At 43.1% G+C, this 22,557-nt stretch overlaps 1 protein-coding gene across 1 annotated transcript in view; it reads left to right on the top strand.

The window, feature by feature from the left end:
- atrnl1b (attractin-like 1b) overlaps nt 1-22,557 on the top strand; it is a 1,080,114-nt gene that overhangs the window by 237,720 nt on the left and 819,837 nt on the right. Inside the window, exons 14-15 of the mRNA XM_041209279.1 lie at nt 8,711-8,843; nt 9,884-10,110. Of these exons, the coding sequence (XP_041065213.1) occupies nt 8,711-8,843; nt 9,884-10,110 (360 nt within the window). The remainder of the gene's footprint in view (nt 1-8,710; nt 8,844-9,883; nt 10,111-22,557) is intronic.

Here is a 22,557-nt window from a genome sequence, read left to right as displayed (position 1 = left end):
CTGTGTGTTTAGATGTTTTGGCCTTACACAGTTTGCCGAACTGTCCAATTCTGTTAAGTTGAAAGCATTGGGCTGAAATTGCAGGACATTGATCTTGCCTGTGGGAGCGCTTTGCTCTACAACACTAGCATGGTCGCTCTATTAGTCTGATAGGGCATTGTTTCCTTTGGTCTGGAGTGTCTGTGTTTCTGTGCTGCTTGCCTAACTGGACTGTGGAGTTTCCTTTGTACCACAGTTTACTTTCTCTCCTTAAAATAGGGCTGTGCTGCATACATAGTTCAGATTGCCTAACAACCTGGATAGCTCTCTCGAGGGGTAGATCTTCCTTTGCTTGCCTGAGTGCGCATCATCTGCTACTTCTACAACTATTCTATCCTTGATAAGTTCAGATTTTAGGTCTTTGTATTTGTAGGCTTCGGCCATCCTGTAAAGATCATTAACAAATGAGTCGACAGGCTCTTCTGGCTTTTGGACATGCTTATTAAATTTAGCCCTTTTGAGGATTTTGTTGCTTCTTAGATTAAAATAAACATCAAATGACTTTAGTACTTCTGTACATTTAGGCAATCGTTGATTCCTTGTCTAGCAATAATGTCATCCGCTATCTACTGAGTTAAGTAGCGTGCTAACCTGTTCAACTTCTGTCTTTTTACCCAGACCTGAAGCAATCCTGTCTCTAACGAATCTTTTTCTACAAAGTCTTAAATTATGTGATTGATCTGGGCCTAGGGTAAATCTAAATTGACCTGGAAGAATGGATTTTTGATCCATGGTTAAAAAAATTTTGGTTCAGTTTTAAGAAGTTGCTGAAATCCAAAATGGCACCACCATTCATTTGAAGACCAAGCATTTATCCATGCTTGTGGTTTTGGCGAGCTCCCGCTGCAATGGCGCTTACACTCAGTCATGAAAAAATTTTAAACATTGGCTGCTTGAATCGACTAGCTGCAGATTTCTCTGTGTCAGCGCTATGTTTTAGAGTCATAAAAGCGTTGAACTCTGGCCGTTGCTTGTCTTTAAAGCTGATTCTTTAGTCGTGATTCTTCCAAATTAATTTATTAATTTGTTTTATTTCATCTCGGCGCCAGCTTGGGAATCTGGTTTTTCAGACAGTTTTTAAATGGCAATTTCTGACTACAGAACTATTTAAAAATTTCTCAGGACTTGCTTTATCCTGGAATTTAAAAGTTTTAGCTCACTTGTGCTCGGTTTGCTGACTCTGCACTCTGGAATTGAAGCTGGATTGCCAAGACTGACCCTGGAATCTTCTGCTGCTGTGAGGAGTTTTATTTTTCTGCCTTCAGCGTCCCAGCTCTTCTTCGGAGCTTCTCCCTGGATATTTTCCTCTGTCTGTCTGCTTCTCGAGCTTTTCTTCAGGTCAGAATGCTTCATCGAGTTTTTCTTTAGCTTTGCATGATTTTGGTTTCTCTCTGCAATTTTTGCGAGGTTCTGGGTTTTTCCATTCGCTGCCGCCATGTTGTCAGGTGTTAGATACCATCCGGTAGGTCTTAAGTAGTTTGATTGTATGTATTTCTTAACTACAAGAGCTATGCATGTATGTACAGTCAGAGTTCAAGCTTGGAGCTGTCCGCATGCTTGCTTGTGTGCACGGCTCTGTCCAATACAAGACTGATCCTAGGTGCGGGTCATGTGTTCTCTTACATCACTGTGAGTGGTACTGTACTCAATCCCACATTAACCCAATGTGTGCCAGAACCCTTATACTACAATCCAGAGTATCCCTGAGGCAAATGTGTGAGATAACCATTGATGGGTAATCTCATCCTGCAGGGCTTCATTGTCCTTGGGCATAGCATACTGTAGGAGCCTGCCTGCACTGCTTCACTTTATATAGGTACTGGTCTAACTGGTTGCTGTGTTATAATGATTCTTTTATATAGTTTAGGGTGAATTGCCTCCTTTCATTTTAAAGGAAATACATTGTTACACCCGATTACAGACCTTCCTTTTTGTTTCTCCTTTCTCAACTTCTCCCTTAAAATCTATTAGATTTCTTACTTTTCCCACTACTGATGAGGTGTCAAAGATCTCTCCCCAGTGATGCTGCCTGACCTGCTGAGAATTTCCAGCATTTTCTGTTTCGTTTAAACTAGAAAGTTGTTTATCAGACCATCTATCCTTTCAGGAGTGAGGTTGTCTGTATGTATCTGTTGCATTGATGTCTGATGGGATCAATGGCACAATACAGTTATTAACTAAACATATTTGAAATTCCTCCCTGATAGTGAGTTATGCAAATTAAACCATTTGAAAAAAAATTATTACTTCAACTACAGTGACAGCATGATACTTTGTGTGCAGCAGCCACTTAAATGGCAAAGACACGTGTGTATTTAATTACTTGTGTAGTTGATTTATGATTATTTTACAGGATTTATTGTATTTAGTTTCATAAGGTTTAATGGTTACCTTTACGTTGCCCTCCCAAATGTTTATTTGACAATGTAATTTAGGTTATTGGGGGAAAGTAGGAACTTCATAACGCAATGCATTTGCTTTCATGTTCAGTTTACTGTATTATAATGAATGTCTCTCTGTGCTCCTAGACAAGATAACACTGTCTTAATTCAGGATGTGAGTTTAAAGGAGAAAATTTAAAACTTTGTTCAGAAAGGCTACAGCAATAGATGTATGAAATACACGAATTAAGAGCATGAGTAGGCCACTTGGTCCCTCAAGCCTGCTCTGCAATTCACTAAGATCATGGCTAACCTGATTTTAACCTCACATTCCTGCCTACTCCTGATAACCTCTCACCCCCTTGCTTATCAAAAATCTATCTACCTCTGCCTTAAATATATTCTAGGACTCTGCCTCAACCACCTTTTGAGGAAGAGAATTCCAAAGTCTCAGAAGCCTCTGAGAGAAAAAAAAGTCCTTTTCTCTGTCCTAAATGGGTGACCCCTTATTTTGAAACAGTGACCCGGGTGGAATCATCCCAGATTTACACTTAAGTGCGGTAGCAGGTGTGCTATATGACGTATTACCCACCAGCCACAATGGCACCTTTTCATGCCATATTGTCCCAAACCTGCTGCATTAATTATGCGTTCCCGGGAAACACGCTGTTTCCATGGCGGGCGGGCTTTCATTCACCCACCGCACCATCATCTAACCACTTCACGTCGGGCGCCATATTTATAGTCCAGCACACCATATTTATAGTCCAGTGCTTCCAGCCCACGACTGCTGCAAAGAAGACATGGCCCTGAAAGGCAAAAAGATTGCAGCTCTCGGGTTTAATGACATGTCCCTCGAGCGCCTTTTGGACGCAGTCGAGACTCGCTGCGATGTCCTCTTCCCCGACTCTGGCTGCAAGATAGGCAGCAACCTCATTAATCTGGCATGCAGGTGGTGGCAGCGGTGGCCAGTGCCAATGCCCTGCAAAAGCGGACAGCCACCCAGTGCTGCTACAGGATCAGTAGCCTCATCTATTCCGCCAAGGTAATTCACTCTTCTCATCACTCTCAGCTCGCGCACACTCAAACCCATCACACATCCAATGTGATCTCATACCTCAAGGGACAACACCATTAACTCTCACACATACCCTCACATCACCCTCGGGCTCATATCGCTTATCCTGTCCACCCACCACCCAACCATTCCACGCAGTGCCATGTGTGCTGCTCACACTCCCTTTATCAGTTTTCATGCAGGAGAAGTCTGCTCACATCAGCAGGGAGAGGACCCAGACCAGGGAAGGAGTGGCCCACATTAGATCTCTCACTCACTTTGAGGAGTGACTGACTAGTGAGGACATGGACCATGTCTGTGATGATGGTGAAGTTGGTGGCAAACACCCTTGTAATGATCCTGCACCACATCATCCCTCTCTTGATGCAAATGTGAATGCTCTCCCAACTGCTTTTGACACTGCTGCCAGGCACTACTTATCTCCACTTCACTTCACAGGGAGCTCTGCCAAGCAACCGACACCCTCTGCCAGCCAGTCCCTCAGCTCCATCCAGGTCCTCATCTACAGCCAAGAGGACACTTCTTTCGTTGAAGAGCTGGAAGTAAGCAGCCTGGAGGACCTCTAATGGTGCTTAACCACACCCTGCACTAGTGCAGAGACACACACCTCGGTGGAACCTAGATCTAGAGCAGGCTCGGGCTCACGATCTGGTGGTCACCATACGAACACATGTCTGCAGCAGCAGGAGGCATATTTGTGCAAGCTCCCCGGCACTCAGAGCACTGCTGGAGATCAGGCATCTGAGGTCCAAGTCAGACGATGAAACTCTGGATTTGGCCTTCCAACTCATATTGGCGATCCAGCAGAAGGCATGGGAACATCACGCAAAGCTGTTCGAAGCCCTCAGCAGAGTGACTTGCGGGTTGGAGAAGTGCATCTGCCTGTTCTCTGATGAAACGGTGCCCACATGTGCGTGTATGGAAGTTTCCATGGGAAGGATGGCAGATGCCATGGAGACCCTGGTCCAGCAGAACGCGGAGATGTGTGCAGACTTGCACTTCATCATGCGAGCCATGAACGAGTTCCTGCATTGGCAATGCGAGAGGGAAACTGGGCCCCTCGACACCCCTCCAGGTGCTTCTTCCTCTCAAGGAGTCAAGCCAGAGCCCCCGGGCATCCGAAGGGAGGAGGAGCAGCAGCAGGACACCCCTGGGCCGTCCACTCAGTAATCTCAGAGGCTGTCCTCTCCCTCCAAGTTCCCTTTGCCTATGAGCTCTCAACCTCATCCTCTGTCACCGCAGAGGGAGCAGCTGGCCAGTGAGTGATTCTAGAGGGTGAAGTGTGTGTGTGGCAGGGCCTTTTAGAGCCTCATGCAAGCACTCTCTCATGCATGCGGATCCTTCACGTATCATACTCTCCTCAATGTTTTGAGCATTTTGAATGCTGCCTGCTGGGGTTCGAATTCAGTTGTCCATTTGAGCTGACTTGCAACTCCACCCATCCAAACATCACACTCCCATGACCTGATGTTGACCACCACGACTGTCGTTTAATTTTCGATTTGGACAGCGTGGTCTGGGTTCGGTTTTTCGTGAGCTCTCCCAGTCACCCATTTCCTTTCTCTTTTCTCCCCCCTCCCCCATCACACTTGACCCACAGCATCACTTTCCACCTCCCCTCCATTACCTACCAGCCACAACCCTTTTCCTTCAGGGATGCCCAGGTTAATGTGAATATTCCCTTCCTTCCTGAAAATCCCACCCCCGTCCACAATTAGCTCCCCAATCCCCACATTCCCACCCCCAGGATCAGTGTCTGCCCGCGAATCCCCACCAACCACCCTTGTCGTCCCTTCTACCGCTACTGTTAAACCCTCACTCTCCCACCCTACTGCCTCACTCTGCCCTTGGTTATTCTCACCCCCATACTCTTTCCCCGGCTCCCGGACCCTTTCCCCACCCCCGGACCCCTTGACCCCTCCCTGACCTCCTCAGACACCCTTACTTTTTCTGCCTCCCTTAGTCCTTCTCCCAGCCTCACCTCCTCCCCCAGCCTTCATTTCCTCTTCTCAACCTCACCCTCCCCAACAACTTCACTTTCCTCCCCTTAACCTCACCCCCCGATGCTTTCATTGCCCCCCTTCCACCCTCTCCCCACCCAACACCTTCATTCCCCCTGAGACCTCTTCCTCTCCCAGTCAATCCTAGCCCTTCCTCTCCCACCCCCTCGACCATCATCCGTTGTGAGCAACTTCCGTGACTTTCCAATTTCCATGGGCAGAGCAGTGTCCGTGAGAATCCACCCAGCATGTCATGGACATTTTCCCAGGATCCCTTTGCTGTTCAGTTCCAGCATCTTCTACTCCTCGGATGCCCGCGATGTGAGTAAGGCCCTGGTGGTAAGTCCCGATTGTTCTGCACCAGCGTGTTTTCCTGCCAACGTGGGCAGATGATCCAGCGGGGGAGGATGAGTCTGGCAGGCTGGCCTTATGATATGCTAATGTATGACAATGAGGTTCCCGGTGTCTGATGGCGGGGAACGTGGCCTGCCACCGACAGGCTGAGCGGATGATTGTAAACTGGTTTCACGATGTCGTGAAACCGATTTTTGGCACCCTTGCCATACTGTCCACTCTTGCCACCGAACATGCTCGATGCCAATGGTCAAGGAAAATACTGACCCCCAAGTCCTAGGTTCTCCCACAAGAGGAAACATCCTTCTCACAATCATCCTGTCAAGTCCCCTCAGGATCTTATATGTCAATCAAGTCACCTCTTACTCTCCTAAACTCCAGCAGATACAAGTTTAGCCTGTCCAGTTATTCCTCATAAGACAACCTGCTCATTCCATGCAAGGTTACTCTATTAACAATAGTGAATGAACTCTTTGAAGTTGGGGATAGGTGTATTGCTGCGATATGTGAAGGATGCTTTAAGCTTCATCTAACTATTTTAGATTTGAGCTGTGAATGTTTGTTGAAACCAAATCCACTTCTTGACTTGAATACAGAATATGAAAACAAATACTTGCACTGAGTGTGATCTTTTGTGGCCTATGAATGTGAGCTTTTTAAAGTTTGGCATGTTTGAAAAGCATGTTCTTCCAGACGCATTAAAACGGTGCATTGCAATTATTTTTGATGTGGTGGAGGAATTTGGGTTTGTGTATATTTGTGTAATGGTGTTTATGGGTTGCCAGTTTATGAATGGTAAAAGCAGTTTACATGTCCCTTGTTTGAAAGAAAAGAAAGATGGATTTGCATTTATGTAACGCTTTTCACAGCCACCAAACATCTCAAAGCACTTGACAGCCAATGAAGTAGCTTTGCATTGTAGTCACTATTGTAATACGAGAAATGCGGCAGCTAATTTTATGCACTGCAAACTCCCACAAACATCAATGTGATAATGACCAAATAACCTGTTTTGTGATGTTGATTTAGATTGAATATTGCCCAAGATATCTGGGATAATTGCCCTGTCCTTCTTTGAAATAGTGCCATGTATCTTTTATATCTGCCAGAGGGGCCTCAGTTTAATATCTCATTAGAAAGACGGTACTTCAACATTGTAGCACTCCCTCAATACTGCACTGAAGTGTCAATCTGGCTTTTTTTGTGAATTCAGAAGTTGTTGAATCCTTTAATAAATCATCCCCTGCAATCACAGGCATAGTGAAGGGTCTTAGATAGAGGCAAATTGATCACTGGAATTTTAATTAAACTGTGTTCCGTGTTGCCCACAAAACCATTAGGGTATTAGAAGAGAGAGATTATGTTCAGGGTATTCATTAAGCAATTGTTTGGCTGGGTAGTAGGATAAATTACATGAAGTTAATCCGTTAAAGTAAGACATTCTCAGAGATATGTTAGGAGTTTCTGTAAAGACATTCAACCTTCTGTTCTGTTGAATTGGACATTTCCTCACCCCTAATAACTTGCAAGTGACCAGAAGCTATGACTGTACATTCTAAACAGAGAATGAGCAGATAGTTTAGAAGAGATTTATTTTATGCAGAAAATTGTTCAGGGTATAAAATACTTGCCAAAGACTTGCAATTGTGACATTGCATTTTTAAGGGTAAATTAGACAAATATTTGAAGCAGCTGAAGTTGCCAAGTGATGGAAAGACTGGAAAAGTGAGATAAGTTAGAGATTGTGCTTGCAAAAAGCTGACAAACATGATTGGATGAAGGGGGTTCTTCTGTAAACTTCTATGGAAAACGGTGTATATTGTAACAGATAAAGAAAAATTGGGGTAATTACATTGGATGAGAAGTTCAAATTTAGGTTCAAATTCACATAGGCTTTGTCTTTACATAGGATAGGATTACATACATAGGATATACAATTCAGAAACAGGCCATTTGGCTTAATCAGTCGGTGCTGGTGTTTATGCTTCACTTGAGCCTCCTCCCAACTTTTCTCATCTAAATCTACCATTGTAACCCTTCTCCCTCATACGCTTGTCTAACTTCTCATTATATGCATCATTTTTAATATTCCTCTGCATTTGTTTAAAGATATTATTTTTGACAAAATATCAAAATTTGATGGTAAATATAAGATTGTGAAGAAAATTTTCAACTGTAGTAGTGACTTCAGCTTAGCAGTTTCAATACTCTGATCCATTGAAATTGCTAGCATGTTCAAAAGCTTGAGCTGAATTGAATCCTATCAAATGCACATGCTTACTCTTTATTAATGCAATAGATCTTGCAATTTACTTCATTTCTTTTATGCTCCATTGTGCACAACCCCATTCCTCCAGTTTTCCATCCCATAATTTTTCTCTCTAACAAGGGAAGCTTGGCTGAAAATAAGAAATGAATATTGAAAGTTGTGGGACAATCCAGTATTCCATCACACATGTGGTATGGCAGGTTCAAAATCTTCATACAACATCCCATCCATCATAAGTTCTACCAGTGTATCCTTTCTTACAGTACTGCAACCAATGTTTACCATATATTGTCATAAATCCTTTCCATATTTCACTTTTACCAGTAATTGGTTGATCTGTTGTTTCTCCTGCTTCAAAATTATTAGATTTGAAATTAAGACTTTAAAGAAATTTCAAACTATTCTATCTGACATTTAATCTTTTCTGATATTTGGACCAGTTGTGCATAGTTGTGTTTACATATAAACAAAATGTACTTTTCAGTAAGTAGTACTAGATATTAAGGAGTTACGTGCAATGTTTTGTACAGTCGTTGCGCTAAACTGTGGTAAAATATCCAGTGACAGTTTCAAACATTTCTTCTCCTAGTCTGTGACAAACAGTACCAAATGCCGTATGCAGAATGAACATATTTGTAGCAAACTTACAAGCTGCAAGACCTGTTCAATGAAGCTTAACTGCCAGTGGGATCAGCGGAACCAAGAGTGTCAAGCTTTACCAGGTAAAAATCTGAACAAGCCAAAGTGCACACTTAAATATGAATGGCTGTCATAGACTATCCTGTGCTTAAGATGTTCCAATAAATTATAGCTTTTAATGTTGTTACTGTCTACTAAAGAACTGATTCTGGTAATTGTTTCAAATTATTAAGTATAAAACGGTCATTGCAAGTTCCTTAAAAATGTTTCCAATAGTTAAGTAGTAATTTTGTTGTCATCTTCATTGCAACAAGTAATATGGTTACCAAATACATCACTCTTAAAACATTTAAGAAAATGGAGAAAAGAGACTGTTAGTTTCTGCTTGTTGCTTGTATTGGGATCTGATTTGATGATTTTATTCGCTCTTCCTGCCTTAGATTTAGATCCTTCTACACTTTTTCTCATATGATCATTCACAATTTGAACTTACCTTTCTGGAGAAAAATGAAGTGTGTTAAAGACATGGCAAACTTTTTTTAACTTATCATTTTTAAATTCAAAACATTGAGAAAAGATAAATGGCCTTTATTAAAATGGTTAAAATATTGGATTACCCTTAGAAAATATTAAAATTAAAGCAAATTTCCCACAGAAGAATTAAATGTGGATGCCTTGAATAAAACAGGTGCAAATTTAATTTATTTTAAACTCAAAGCTTCTAACCTCATCTAATTGCTTTGGCAGATTTTTCAGGAGTTATATTAATGACTATTTGTGTTGTGGCAGAGGGGAAATTATATAGAAGGCAACTTTGAAGTTTGTTTAAAAGAATTATTTAAGGAGAAAGTGATTGGCTAAATGGAAAGCTAAAATGTTATTTTTATGCAGAGGAAAAAAATGGCTATAAAATAGTTAATTTTTTTTTAAAAAATGGACCTTCTAACTTATTTCCATTTTCCAGTTGGCATACTGTGAACAGCCACTAGGATAATTATAAATGGCAGATGGCAGACAGTGATCCGTGAATGTGATTGCCTGGCAATGTACTTTGCTTGGAATGTCCATAAAATGCATAGCTTCTTCGTACCATTTCACCATACGTCACTCTTTGTGTTTCAAGATCTTGAAAGAGGTCTGAAAACTGGGTTTGTTGCTGCAATTCCAGCTCATCTTTGCGGAGAAGGCTGGAGCCATGTTGGGGATGTCTGCCTCCGGATCAATGCAAGTCGAGAAAACTATGATAATGCTAAACTTTATTGCTACAATCTTAGTGGAAATCTTGCATCCCTTACTACATCTAAGGAAGTTGAATTTGTTCTAGATGAGCTACACAAATATACAGTACAGGTAATTGAGGTTAAGTATTTTTTCTTCCAATTTGTTCAATTTTGCATGATTAGAGAATACATACTTTGAAGCATTAACAAAAGGAGGTTGCATTATTTAACTGCTGTCGTGCTTTTGGAACACCAAAGTGGTGAAATGTAATATGGAGATCTGTCTTCATTATATCATCTTGGGATCCAGTTTGATGGAATATTGGAATATATAGTAACGGCCTATAGTAATAGATAATGCTTTAGCAAATCATTTATAACTTAGGATGGGTGATTTTATGCCCAATCTAATAGCCTATAGCAGGGCTTCCCAAACCGTGGGTCGCAACCCCCATTGGAGTCATGGGACAAAATTTGAGAGTCGCTACATATGAAATGGTAATGGCGGCTGTGGAGAGGAGACTCCATCCTGGGATCTGGTCCAAAGTCCCATGGTGCACTTTTTTCCTGCCTTGGAGCCTCAATGGGAGGAACTGTAAGTGGGGGACAATTTGGAATAAAACTGAAAAGCAGCAGCAATTGCCTCTTGGTTAACAATTGACAGTTAATAGTCAAGAAAAATAGTTGCAATGGTCTTTGTTCATGGGATCATAGTTTCAAATCGTACCAATGATTGCACTCATTTTGACATAAAATAATAATATTCAACGTCAGGGATAGCAAAAGTCCATGACTTTCAAGAATTTTATGCCAAATAATTATAAAGAAAATATTTGGGGCATAACAAGAATGAAATTATTTGTGAGCCATGACCCCGACTATTCCCACTTTCCTCTCTGATTTTTCTGCTTGCTCTGAAGAAAGGTCATACGAATGTGAAACATTAATTCTGTTCCTCTCTCCAGAGATGCCGCCAGACCTGAGTTTTTCCCAGCGTTTTGTGTCTTTATTCCTGCTTGCTGCTTCCCTGTCTGACTGTTGCCACTTCCCTGCCCGACTCTCCTGTTCTTCGCTTCCCCTGCCCCAGACTCCTGCGTTTTGCTTCCCTGCCCCACTCTCCTGCTCTTTGCTTCCCAGCTCAACACTCTTGCTCACAGCTCCTCTCGCTCGCCTCGTCAGTGACTTTGGAAGGAAAAATCAAAAGGCAGACTTTTATTTAAATGGAGAGTGACTCCAAATAAGTCAGCACAGAGGCATCTGGGTGTTCTTGTGCAAACATGAAAAGTTAACATACAGGTGCAGCAAGTAATTAAGAAGGTGAATGGAATTTTGGCATGTATTGCTATGGGATTGGAGTTGAAAAATAGGGAAGCCTTGTTACAACTGTACAAGGTGTTGACGAGGCTGCACCTGGCGTACTGTGTACAGTTTTGGTCCCTGTATTTAAGAAAGGATATACTGGCATTGGAGGCAGTTCCAAAGAGATTCGCTCGGCTGATTCCTGGGATGAAGAGGTTGACTTATCAAGCACGGCTAAACAGGTTAGGCCATTATTCATTAGAGTTTAGAAGAATGAAATGTTATTGAAACGTGCAAGATTCTGAGGGTGCTTGACAGAGTAGATGTTGAGAAGATGTTTCTGCCAGTGGGGGAATCTCAGACTAGGAGACATAGTTACAGAATAAGTGGACACTCATTTAAAACTGAGATGCAAAGGAATTTCTCCTCTAAGGTTGGTGAATGTCTGGAATTTTCTACCCCAGAGAGTTGTGGAGGCTATGTCACTGAAAATATTTAAAGAGAAGGTAGATTTTTGAAATATTAAGGAGATAAGGGCTATGAGGAGCTGGCACGCAAGAGGAGTTGAGGCCTGGGGCAGATCAGCCGTTATCTTATTGAATGGCAGGGCAGGCTTGAGGGGCCAAATGGCCAACTCCAGTTACCATTTCATATGTTCTTATGGCTCCCTCCTCTTGCCGAACCTCTCCTGGCGCTTGTTTATAGCAAGTGTTAGTGAGAGGAAGCGGCGGTGGGAAGGTCGAGCAGGGAAGTGGCAACAGGGAGGGTTGGGGAAAAAAGCATAGAGATGGAGTGTCAAACAAGGAGATGGAGAGTGAGCGAGAGTTGGCCTGCGGGAGAGGCAGTGAGCAGGTGGTAGATAGAAAGAGTTAGCTTGGTGATTTTTAAATTTTATATTAAAATAATTTCATATTGGAATTTAATAGTGTAAAGTATTTCAACTTATTGGATTTTTAACTTTTTTTCCTGATGAGAAACCTAACTATAGCTTTTACCTTGGTTTTATGATATTTTGCCTTATTTTGACACTTTGATACAGGAGTGTAGGTTAGTTATGCTGATGTTTTGTTTTAAACTTTGATAATACAGTACAGTAGGCTACTAGTCCGCTGATTTGTTTTATTTTGCCACTACAATAATAAAATAATGATGGTTACCATCCTGCTGTTCTGTTATTTTTGCAAGTCCCCCACTGCCACTGAGAAACTGAAGGACCTCCCCCCACCCCCTGCCCCCGCCCCCTTCCCACAAGCTGAACACTCCACACCAGGAAAACGTTTGGGAAGCAGTGGCCTATAGAGAATGACATTTTATTTCACACTATTGTGCAGTAATCCATTCTTTACCATCTTCACTTCAGAATGTTCAAATACACTTACTTTAATATGAGTAGAATATTGGAATTGTAGCTTGATGCTGAAATACCTAGTGCAACCGGTATTGTGAGGAAAGCACAATTGTCAAAATAGATACTCTTTCATACCTAGAAAAATAGGAATCTTACTCTGAGAATTTTCGACTTTATACATCTAGATAGAGAAAAATGTTGTTCTCCAGTGCAATGTTACATTGATGCAGCATGATAACATTGTAACTAGAACCACTTCTTAATCTATGTCTGCTCCTGTAAGGCTGGCATAACCAGGCTTGGTGTAGCTGCATTATTGTTTGTTATATGGAATCAAAGCTGAAAGTCAGTGACAGCAAATTTGGCAGCTAACTTATCTTTCTTACTATTTGGAGTTGTGAAGCTAAACTTTCATTTTATAATATCAATGTATGATGAAAATAGCAGTTAGGGCCGAAACAGTGCAGTGAATTTAATACTTCATTGTGTTTAAGACAATTTATATGATGATAGCTTATCTCACTTGGCATGAATTAGAGGTAGCTCACGTAATATAACAGGGTGTATTAATCGTCTTTGAATTAATAATACCCCCCAGCTTGTTAGGTGAACAGAATGCAAAAAACAAAGTGATATACCCAGTATTTCTACTTAATCAAGAGTATGTTCCTTGTTTGTTGTAGTAGATAGATTTCTTTTCAAAGCCAGTAGGCACTAAACATTAACGTCTGGGCATATGGGAGGTCTGATTCAAATTCCTGTTTTCCCACAGTGGGGTACTTGATTCCCACATGGTGATGTACCTACAGTTATTGCTAAGAATTTAAACTTGCTCAACAATGTTGCAACTCAGTATGAATGGCAAACAGCTAGTGGACCTGCATTTGCAGCTTTTACATTGAGAGTCAGATGTTCAATTGCTTTAGTTTCCATGACAATTCAGGAGCTTGCTTATTTTTTATCAGCCTGTCAAATTTAAAAAGAAGAATCATCAACAATGAGGTTCAATCTATCATACTCTACAATTTAAATCTAAAGAAAACCTATTTTCTTTTGTATTTTCCTATCCATTATTTGAAGGGAATGTGTGCTTTCAAATGTCTGCTTAAATAAAATTGTCTTTTGGGCATTGTTGGTTGTGATTTTAGGTAACAAATAGAAGGTAACCAATCTTTTTTTTATTCAACCATGGGATGTGGATGTTGCTGGCTAGGCCAGCATTTATTGACCACCCCTACTTGCCCTTGATCAGGTGGTGGTGAGCTGCCTTCCTGAACTGCTGCAGTTCGTGGTGTAGGTATATCCACAGTGCTGTTCGGGAGGGAGTTCCAGGAATTTGACCCAGTAACAGTGAAGGAGCGGTGATATATTTCCAAGTTAGAATGGTGAGTGAATGGAGGGGAACTTAGAGGTGATGGTGTTCTCATGTGTTTGCTGCCCTTGTCCTCCTAGACGGTAGTGGTAATGGGTTTGGAAGGTACTGTCTGAGGAGCCTTTGTGAGTTCCTGCAGTGCATCTTGTAGATGGCACACATTGTTGTCACTGGTGGTGGGGGGAGTGAATGTTTGTGGAAGGGGTGCCAATCAAGTGGGCTGCTTTGTCTTGGTTGGTGTCAAGCTTCTTGAGCATTGTCAGAGCTGAACTCATCAGGCAAGTGGAGATTATTCCATCACACTCCTGACTTGTGCTTTGTCACTGGTGGACAGGCTTTGGAGAGTCAGGAGATTAGTTACTTGTGTCGTGAAGCTGTTAATGTATATGAGATTACTGGAAATTATTTTTGTTAAAATAGAGGTTTAGTCCGTGGGCGTATCTTATTTGGATTAAAGCCAGCTAGTCTGGGTGCTTAGATGTATACTAGTTTTGAGATGTAAGAGAGGTAGACTGCGTTTGCATTTTGTTGATTAGAGCATTCAAGAAGGGGAGTGAAATATGGCAGCTAGCTAGCAGAGACCAACCAATGTTTATATTACTAATAAAATTGGTGCTATGAAAGGGATTTTATTGTTAGAAGAGGTGGAGTTCAAAGATGCTGGTGATACAATGAGAATTTACATTCAATGAGCTGTGTTGGGTATAACCGATAGCAGTTTTGTACGTGCAGGACAGAGGCAATGTAAGATCAAAGCAGCTGTAAGCCTACAACCGTCTCCACAGGAACCAAAGTGAAAGGAACCTCAGTTTGAATTTGTAAGGTGAAAATGCTTTGCCTGGTGTCTGCTTAAGGTCGATAAATTGTCGTTGCCTTAATGGAAATTAGTTTGGGAATTTGTTAAAAGCTATGAAAGTAATTTGTAGCCACGTGTATATATTTAACTGGTGTAAATTAATAAATGTCTCATGTAGTTTGATATAAAAGCCTTTTGAGAACTGGTGGTCTGATTCCTGAATTTAGAGCTGCATCTCAACCTATTTTTTAAGTGGTATGTTTATGACAGTTGTTTAAACTTTCCTTCTGGGATTTTTAAATAACTCAGCTTTACCAACTGCTGTCTCATAACAATTGGGGGATCTAGTGGGATAAAAATATTTCTAGTTTCTCAGTTGGTTTGGAATTGGGAATCTTAAGGTTACGAGTACAAGAAGCATTTTGAATTCAGAAATTGGTGAAGTATTTTAGAAGTAGTGAGACTGCAAGATGGCTTTGGCAATTGCTAAGACTTGCCTGGGAGCAGAGGATATTACTCTGATTGGGTTGGAGAAAATGACCAAAAGTAAGTTAACAGGGTTGGCAGATAAATTAAAATTGGGGTTACTTGAGGGTTCTAGGAAATCAGATATAATTAAAAGTATAGCACAGCATCTACAGTTGGAAGTGAAACCTGATACAAGTGAGCCACAGCTGGAGATAGTGAGACTTCAGTTACAAATGAAGATACTTCAGTTTGAACCAGCAGAGGAACTGAAAAAAACTTGAATTAGAAGCAAAGGACAGAGAAATGGCCTTTAAAAGGGAATTAGAAATTGTGGAGATAGAGAAGGGGGAATGAGAGAGAGAGAGAATTCCAACTGAAAATATTGGTAGTTAAATAAGAGTCTCCATTAGGTGAGGAATGACTTATCTCCAGAGTACTACCCAGTGGGGAAATTTGTACAAGCTGTCCAGAAGTTTGAGGAAAAGCATATTGAAGCACTCTTTATTTCATTTGAGAAACTAGATAAACAGATGAAATGGCCACAGGAAAACTGGACGTTATTATTAGTCTAAGTTGTTATGTAGGGTGCATGAGGTATATGCTTCACTATCAGAAGAAATATCGATGAATTATGATGTGGTGAAAAAAGCTATTTTGAGTTCATATGAGTTGCTTTCTGAAGCATACAGGCAGAACTTTAGGAATATGAGATAACAGCCTGGGCAAACTTATATTGAGTTTGAAAGAGTAAAACAAAGAAATTTTGACTGGTGGATACGGGCGTTAAAAATAGAGACAAAGTATGTAGCTCTTAGGGAAGTAATTCTTTTGGAAGAATTTAAAGATTCAATCTCTTCAGTAGTGAGAACTCGTGGAGGAACAGAGGATTGATTCTGTAGGACAAGCAGCAGAGATAGCTAATGATTATGAGTTAGCTTATAGAGCTAAACCTTTTTTCCGTCACTCTTTTGAATTGGAAAAGGATAAAAAGTGTGAAGGTGAAAGGAAGGTAGGTAGTCAGGGAAGAGAAGGAGTAGCTGGAAGTTCCCAGGAAGTTTTTTTCTCAGAATATAAAGGTGCTGAAGGTAGAAGTGACATTCAAAAATTGAGGTGTTTTCATTGTAATAAAGTGGGGCACACTAAGTCAGTGCTTTTGAGATTGCAGGAAAAATCCGTTGGAATTGCCGGGGTACAGAAAAGCTCTGGAAGTAGAAGTACTGTCGGTTCAAAGGTTTAGGCACAGGAGAAACCAGTGGTTTGTGTTTGGGTGAAACAGGGAGAATCAGTGATAGGCGAAGAAGTGGGAATGTGTTCACAGTTTACTGAAAATAATTCTGAGGAGCAGGTTGCAGAAATGTTTGAAGACTTTGTGTGTGAAGGGAAAGTCTTTCCATGTGTACAGGGTGGAGTAGGTAAAGATCTTTTAAGAGACACAGGGGCTTGTCAATCCTTAATATTGTGGGGTAGTGATTTGTTCAAAGGGAGTATTGCAGGAACGGGTGATAATAAGTGGGGTTCGTGGCGATGCTAAATCTATTCCATTGTGGAAGGTAAATTTAAAGAGCAAATGGAAGACAGGTGAAGTTATAGTTGGAGTGGTGGAAAAATTGCCCATTGCAGGGGTTCATTTTATTCTGGGTAATGATATAGCTGGATCGCAAATGTGAGTGATGCCTTTGGTAGTTGAGCAGCCTGTAGAAATGTTTTCAACAGAGGTGTTAGAGAAGGAATATCCTAGATTGTTCCCTGATTGTGTTGTGATGAGATCAAAGGTTCATAGGGAAGAATAAGACAAACAAGATAAGCAGGTAGTTCTAAGGCAAGAAGAAGTGTTGAAATCCAATCAGCTAGCACTGTGGTTAATAATATAATTCATGAGGAAGGAATACAGGACAGTTCAGCTGAAATGTTCAACTTAAGGAGGTTAGTGGAGTTACAGAAAAATGATTTGCAGTTAAAACAGTTATATCAGAAAGCTTATTCAGAAACAAGCAAAATATATTCCAGTATCTTATCTTTGAGGAGATATTTTGATGAGAAAGTGGCAGTGGGGTCATGTCTCAGCAAATGGAAACTAGAAGGAGGTGCATCAGATTGTTATCCCATTAGGGTATGGAAATGAGATTCTGAGGATTGCTCGTGAAATTCCAGTGGGGGGACATTTAGGAATGAGGAAAACACAGGAACAGATCGTTTTTTTTTTTGGTCAAGATTGCAATGGGATGTAGTCAAATTCTGTAGAACCTGTTGTACATGTCAAGTAACAGGAAAACCATGAGCAGTGATTAAGCCAGTGCCGTTAATCCCAATACCAGCATTTGAAGAACCTTTTACCAGGGTCATTATTGCTTGTGTAGGACCCCTCCCTAAGACTAAAAGTGGAAATTGGTATTTAGTGACAATAATGGATGTGTCTGCTGGGTTTCCTGAAGCAATACCTTTAAGAAACATTACAACTAAGAAGATTGTGAAAGAGTTAATTAAATTTTTTCACAAGATCTAGTTTACCTAAAGAAATACAATCAGATCAGGGGTCAAATTTCATGTCGCAACTGTTCAAGGAAGTAATGAACAGTTTGGGGATAAAACAGTTTGGGCAGAATTTTATGATGACGTGCGGGTGGCAGACCCTGCACGTCAGCGCGTAAAATGTCGGGCCCTTAACTCGGCAATCGACGCCGATTTTGAGGAGCCCGTGTGATCTTTAGCTCGGCGCACGGGCGCAACGGGCAAGCAGGTAAGTGACTTTTTAACAAACCTCATCCATGGGCGGGATATGTGGGCTCAGAGAGGTTGTTAACGTTTTATATGAACTATTTATTGCAGAAAGTGTTTTAAGCTGGCCTGTGTGTTTGGTAGCAGTTCAGATCGATTTCCAACAGCTTTCTCTGTACTTTGAAGCTTCAGCTCACCAGTCTGCAGACAGTAATCTTTATCGGGCCTGCAGCTTTCCAGAGGCCTCCATTTATCCTGGGTATGGGTTCTGACATCACCACTGGAGACAGCTCCTCTGAGGAGGAGGGGAGGGCTAAAATAAGGACGAGGCCAGGAGTGGACAATCAGCCTCCAGGGGAGCCACCTTTGGGAGGCCACGTGCAGGCACAAGGGGCGCAGGGTGAAGAGGGTGTCCAAGGTGTAAGGGGCCACAGAAGGCGCTACTATCCTGCTGCCAGGGTTTACAGGTGGCGAAGCAGCTACCTCAATATGACTGAGGTGCAGTGCTGAAGGAGGCTCCGACTGTCAAGGGGGACAGTGAACTATATCTGTCAGATAATTGGCCCTGAGATCTCCCCCAACTGTGTGGCTCACCCTATGCCAGTGGCTCTGAAGGTTGCAGTTGCCCTCCACTTCTATGCACCTGGCTCCTTCCAGGGCTCGGTGGGTGATCTTTGCGGTGTCTCCCAATCAGCTGTACACACTTGTGTCAAGCAGTTTAGAGACACTCTGTTCAGACGTGCATTGACCTTCATCCACTTCTGCGACCAGGCAAATCGGGCACAGTGAGCCAGAGGCTTCGCGGCCATTGCTGGCTTCCCCCGTGTCCAGGGTGCAATAGACTGCACACATGTGGCCGTCAAAGCTCCAACAGTTGAGCCTGGTGCCTTCGTCAACAGGAAGGGCTTCCACTCCATGAACGTGCAGATAGTGTGTGATCACAGGATGCAGATTCTGCAAGTTGTGCAAGGTACCCAGGCAGCTCCTACGACGCCTATGTCCTCAGACACTCCCAGGTGCCGGGGCTCTTCAGTACTCCGGTTTGGCTGGATGGATGGCTGCTGGGTGACAAGGGCTATCCCCTCAGAAGATGTCTCATGATGCCTCTCTGCCATCCAAGAACAGAAGCTGAGGAGCGCTACAGTAGGAGCCACGGCACCACAAGGGCTGTATTGGAGAGAGCCATCGGTCTTCTCAAGATGCGCTTCCGATGCCTGGACTGCTCAGGGAGTGCACTCCAGTACCTCCCAGATCGCGTCTCTGTGATAGTGGTGGCATGCTGCGCTGTGCACAATCTTGCAGTGGAAAGGGGCGATGTAGTTGACGCTGAAGACTGTGATGCAGTGGATGCAGCTGCACATGATGAATCCAGCAGTGCCTCAGAGGATGAGGAAGCACAGGGCAATGATGAGGGGCAGCACATCCACCCGCAACTGCACCAAGGAGGCAGGACATCCGGGACACTTTAATCCAACGCAGCTTAAGCTAGCTCCACAAACATGGATCAGCAGGACCAGCATTGCCTGGCGCTTCCACATGTGGCACTTAGGTGCTATATCTTCCACTTCATCAGCTGTAACGAAGGGCTTAGTACATAAACATCATTCTCCACTCAAACACTCATGATATGTCAGTGAAACAGACAAATGCAGCATAAAGGAAACTCCTCAGCCATGGTCACAAATGTGGACTTGATTGCCACCAAATAAATGAACAAACGTTGCTCTGACGTTGAGAATCAAACATTCCCTAATCCAGGGCCAGCACAAAATCACCATTGACAAACCCGTGGAGTGCCTAATGTGCCTTATGCTTAAGTTTGCGGGTGCTACGTCTTAGTGCCGCCCCCATCGCTTGGAGTGGCTTGTGAGACAGCCTGCTGACTCTGCTGTCCTGTTGGCCTCGATGACCTTGGTGGCCATCCTCTGGCCTGTGGAGCCTGTGTTGGCTCTGCCTGGGAGGGAGTGGCCAGCTCCAGAACTGGCACCTCCCCAGTTGTCACAGCCTCAATGGATGCCATGGTCACTGGCAGAAGGGGGAGGAGCTGCTGCCCTCATCTAGAGTGCCCTGAGAGGAGCTTGCAACGATGACAGGCAGCTGCTGCACTGACATGAGGTCACATTGGACCTCCTTGCTCACTGCAGATGGATGGGCACCGAGCTGGGACACTTGGTGCCCAGAACATATCCCACATTGCCAATGACCACCTGTGGCCATTAGCGCTGTGAGGGCTTGCAGGTCAGAGCGTAATCCAATCAGATGATTATCAATCTGTTGGAAGCCCCTCTCCATGAGAGTCGCCAATCTCTCAATGGAGGAAGCCTGAAGCTCTGTCCTGAGGTTCATGACATCACTGACACTCTGCCTGGATTCCTCCACCACAGAGACCAAGTGAAGCACGCCCTCATGCAACCGTGCCAGATGCTCCCATGCACCTGGCCGCTTGTCCTTCAGCTGCTGCATGGCGGACATCTCCAGAGTCACATCATCACTGCCCGACTGGTCCCCTGCAGTCCTCTGGCTGCTGGCACCATCAGCACTCTCTGTGCCATCTCCTCCAGCGATTGTGAAGTGCCCTCTCCTCTGTGCCCCGGGACACAAGCCGACGTTATAATCCCCACCGATGTGCTAGTCACTGCGCTGGTGCCTGGCTCGCTGAAATGATGTGTTGCAAGTTGCAAGTGATGCCCCTCAGGTGTGGAGTGGGGGCTCTGGACTTGGTGCTGGCGGCCATATGGTGGTGATACTGAAATTAACAACAAGGACAGTGCATCAGTTAGCGTTCAGTTAGTAACACCTTTCATCCCTTTCCCTCCCAGGCTCATAATGCGCTCAACCATCAAGAACCTCAGGAGACCAACATTGGTGGGTGGTAAATAGTCAAGAGGAGCCCCAAACATTACGTGCGCATACAGACAGGCTGGTCAGATGGCCTAAGGAATGCCACATGGAATGTTATGTGGATAAGTGTTCGGTTAAGCACTTGGGCAAGACAAACAAGGTACGGGAATACATGAGAAATGGCAGGACCATGGGAAAGTCGGGACGATTACAGGGACCTTGCTGGGCACATCCATTAAGGTAGCAGAACTGGAACAGGAACTAAGGCGTTTACCAAGGTAAAAGCCAGACTTGCCTTTATTAGCCGAGAAATAGAATGTAGGAGAAGGGAGGTCGTGTTGCAAGTGCAGAAAACGATGTCGAGGCCACAGCTACACTTCTGCATTCAGTTGTGATGTGTGGTTCATGGGAGGGATGGCCTTGGAGTGGGGAGAGTGCAGAAGTTCCTGACCAGGATGCATGCTGTCCTGGAGAGTTGGAGTGATGAGGAAACATTGCATACACTTGCGACATTTGCCGTGGAGCACAGGAGATTGACAGGTCACATTGTTGTGGAATCCTGGCTGGCAAACTGGCAGGAACTGGAGACGAAAGTCACCGCTCGCCTGCGGCGCTGGACAGGGCTGCTCTTGAGTGCTATCTTACCGAGGTCGAGTTCTGGTCATAAACCAGCTGATCGCCGCCATGTTGTGGTATTGGCTGGTCACTTTGACCCCTCCCCCGGACTTTGTCGCAAGAATCCAGAGATTGTTAGTCGACTTCTTCTGGGACAAAAGATTGCACTGGGTCGCTGCCGAGGTTCTGAGTCTCCCGCTTAGGGAGGGTGGTCAGGCGCTAGTTTTATTACAGTACTAGGTGATTCTTTAAATGCAAGATTTAGTGGGCCTTACAGGATTGAAAAGAAATTGAGTGAAGTAAATTATTTAATAAATACTCCAGTTAGATGGAAGAAGCAGAGGGTGTGTTATGTAAATATGCTTAAAAAGTACTTTGACAGGGAAGCGGAACAAAAAGAGATATTAGTGATGGTGGATATGAGAAAGAGGTAGGAGTGCAGGACTCTGAAATTGATTTTCCTATAATCAAATTGGATAACGATGGGGTACTTGAAAATTTAAATGAAATATTGAATTACCTTCTAAGCAAGTGTCAAAGTGATTTGGAAAAGCTATTGCAGTCACACAAGCCTATTTGTGGAAATAAGTTGGGAAAGGCGCATTTAGCTTTATACGATGTCTCAGTATAAATTTCATCTTCAATAACGCAACATCCTTATAGATTAAATCCGGCAAAGTTATCACAAGTGCAAAAAGAAATTGATTTCATGCTTCAAAATAATATCATTGAGTCTAGTTGCAGTAACTGGAGTTCACCTATTGTACTGGTACTGAACCGGATGGAACACAAAGACTGTGTGTGGACTATCAAAAGGTGAATGTAGTGACAAAAGCAGATTCGTATCCCACACCATGGCTGGAAGATTGCATTGAGAAAGTGGGACAATCAAAATTTATCACAAAGATTGACTTGCTGAAAGGATATGGCAGGTACTGTTGTTGGAGAGAGCAAAGGAGATATCAGCTTTCGTAGTGCCAAATGGACTACATCAGTTTCAAGTCATGCCATTTGGCATGAAGAATGCACCTGCGGCATTTCAAATGCTGACAGACAAAGTAATTGCAGGTCTAAGCAATTGTGCTGTTTATGTTGATGATCTAATCGTTTTCAGTCAGATGTG

Source organism: Carcharodon carcharias, chromosome 17, assembly GCF_017639515.1.
Source record: "Carcharodon carcharias isolate sCarCar2 chromosome 17, sCarCar2.pri, whole genome shotgun sequence".
Classification (NCBI taxonomy): domain Eukaryota; kingdom Metazoa; phylum Chordata; class Chondrichthyes; order Lamniformes; family Lamnidae; genus Carcharodon; species Carcharodon carcharias.
This window is presented reverse-complemented; position numbering and strand designations above follow the sequence as displayed.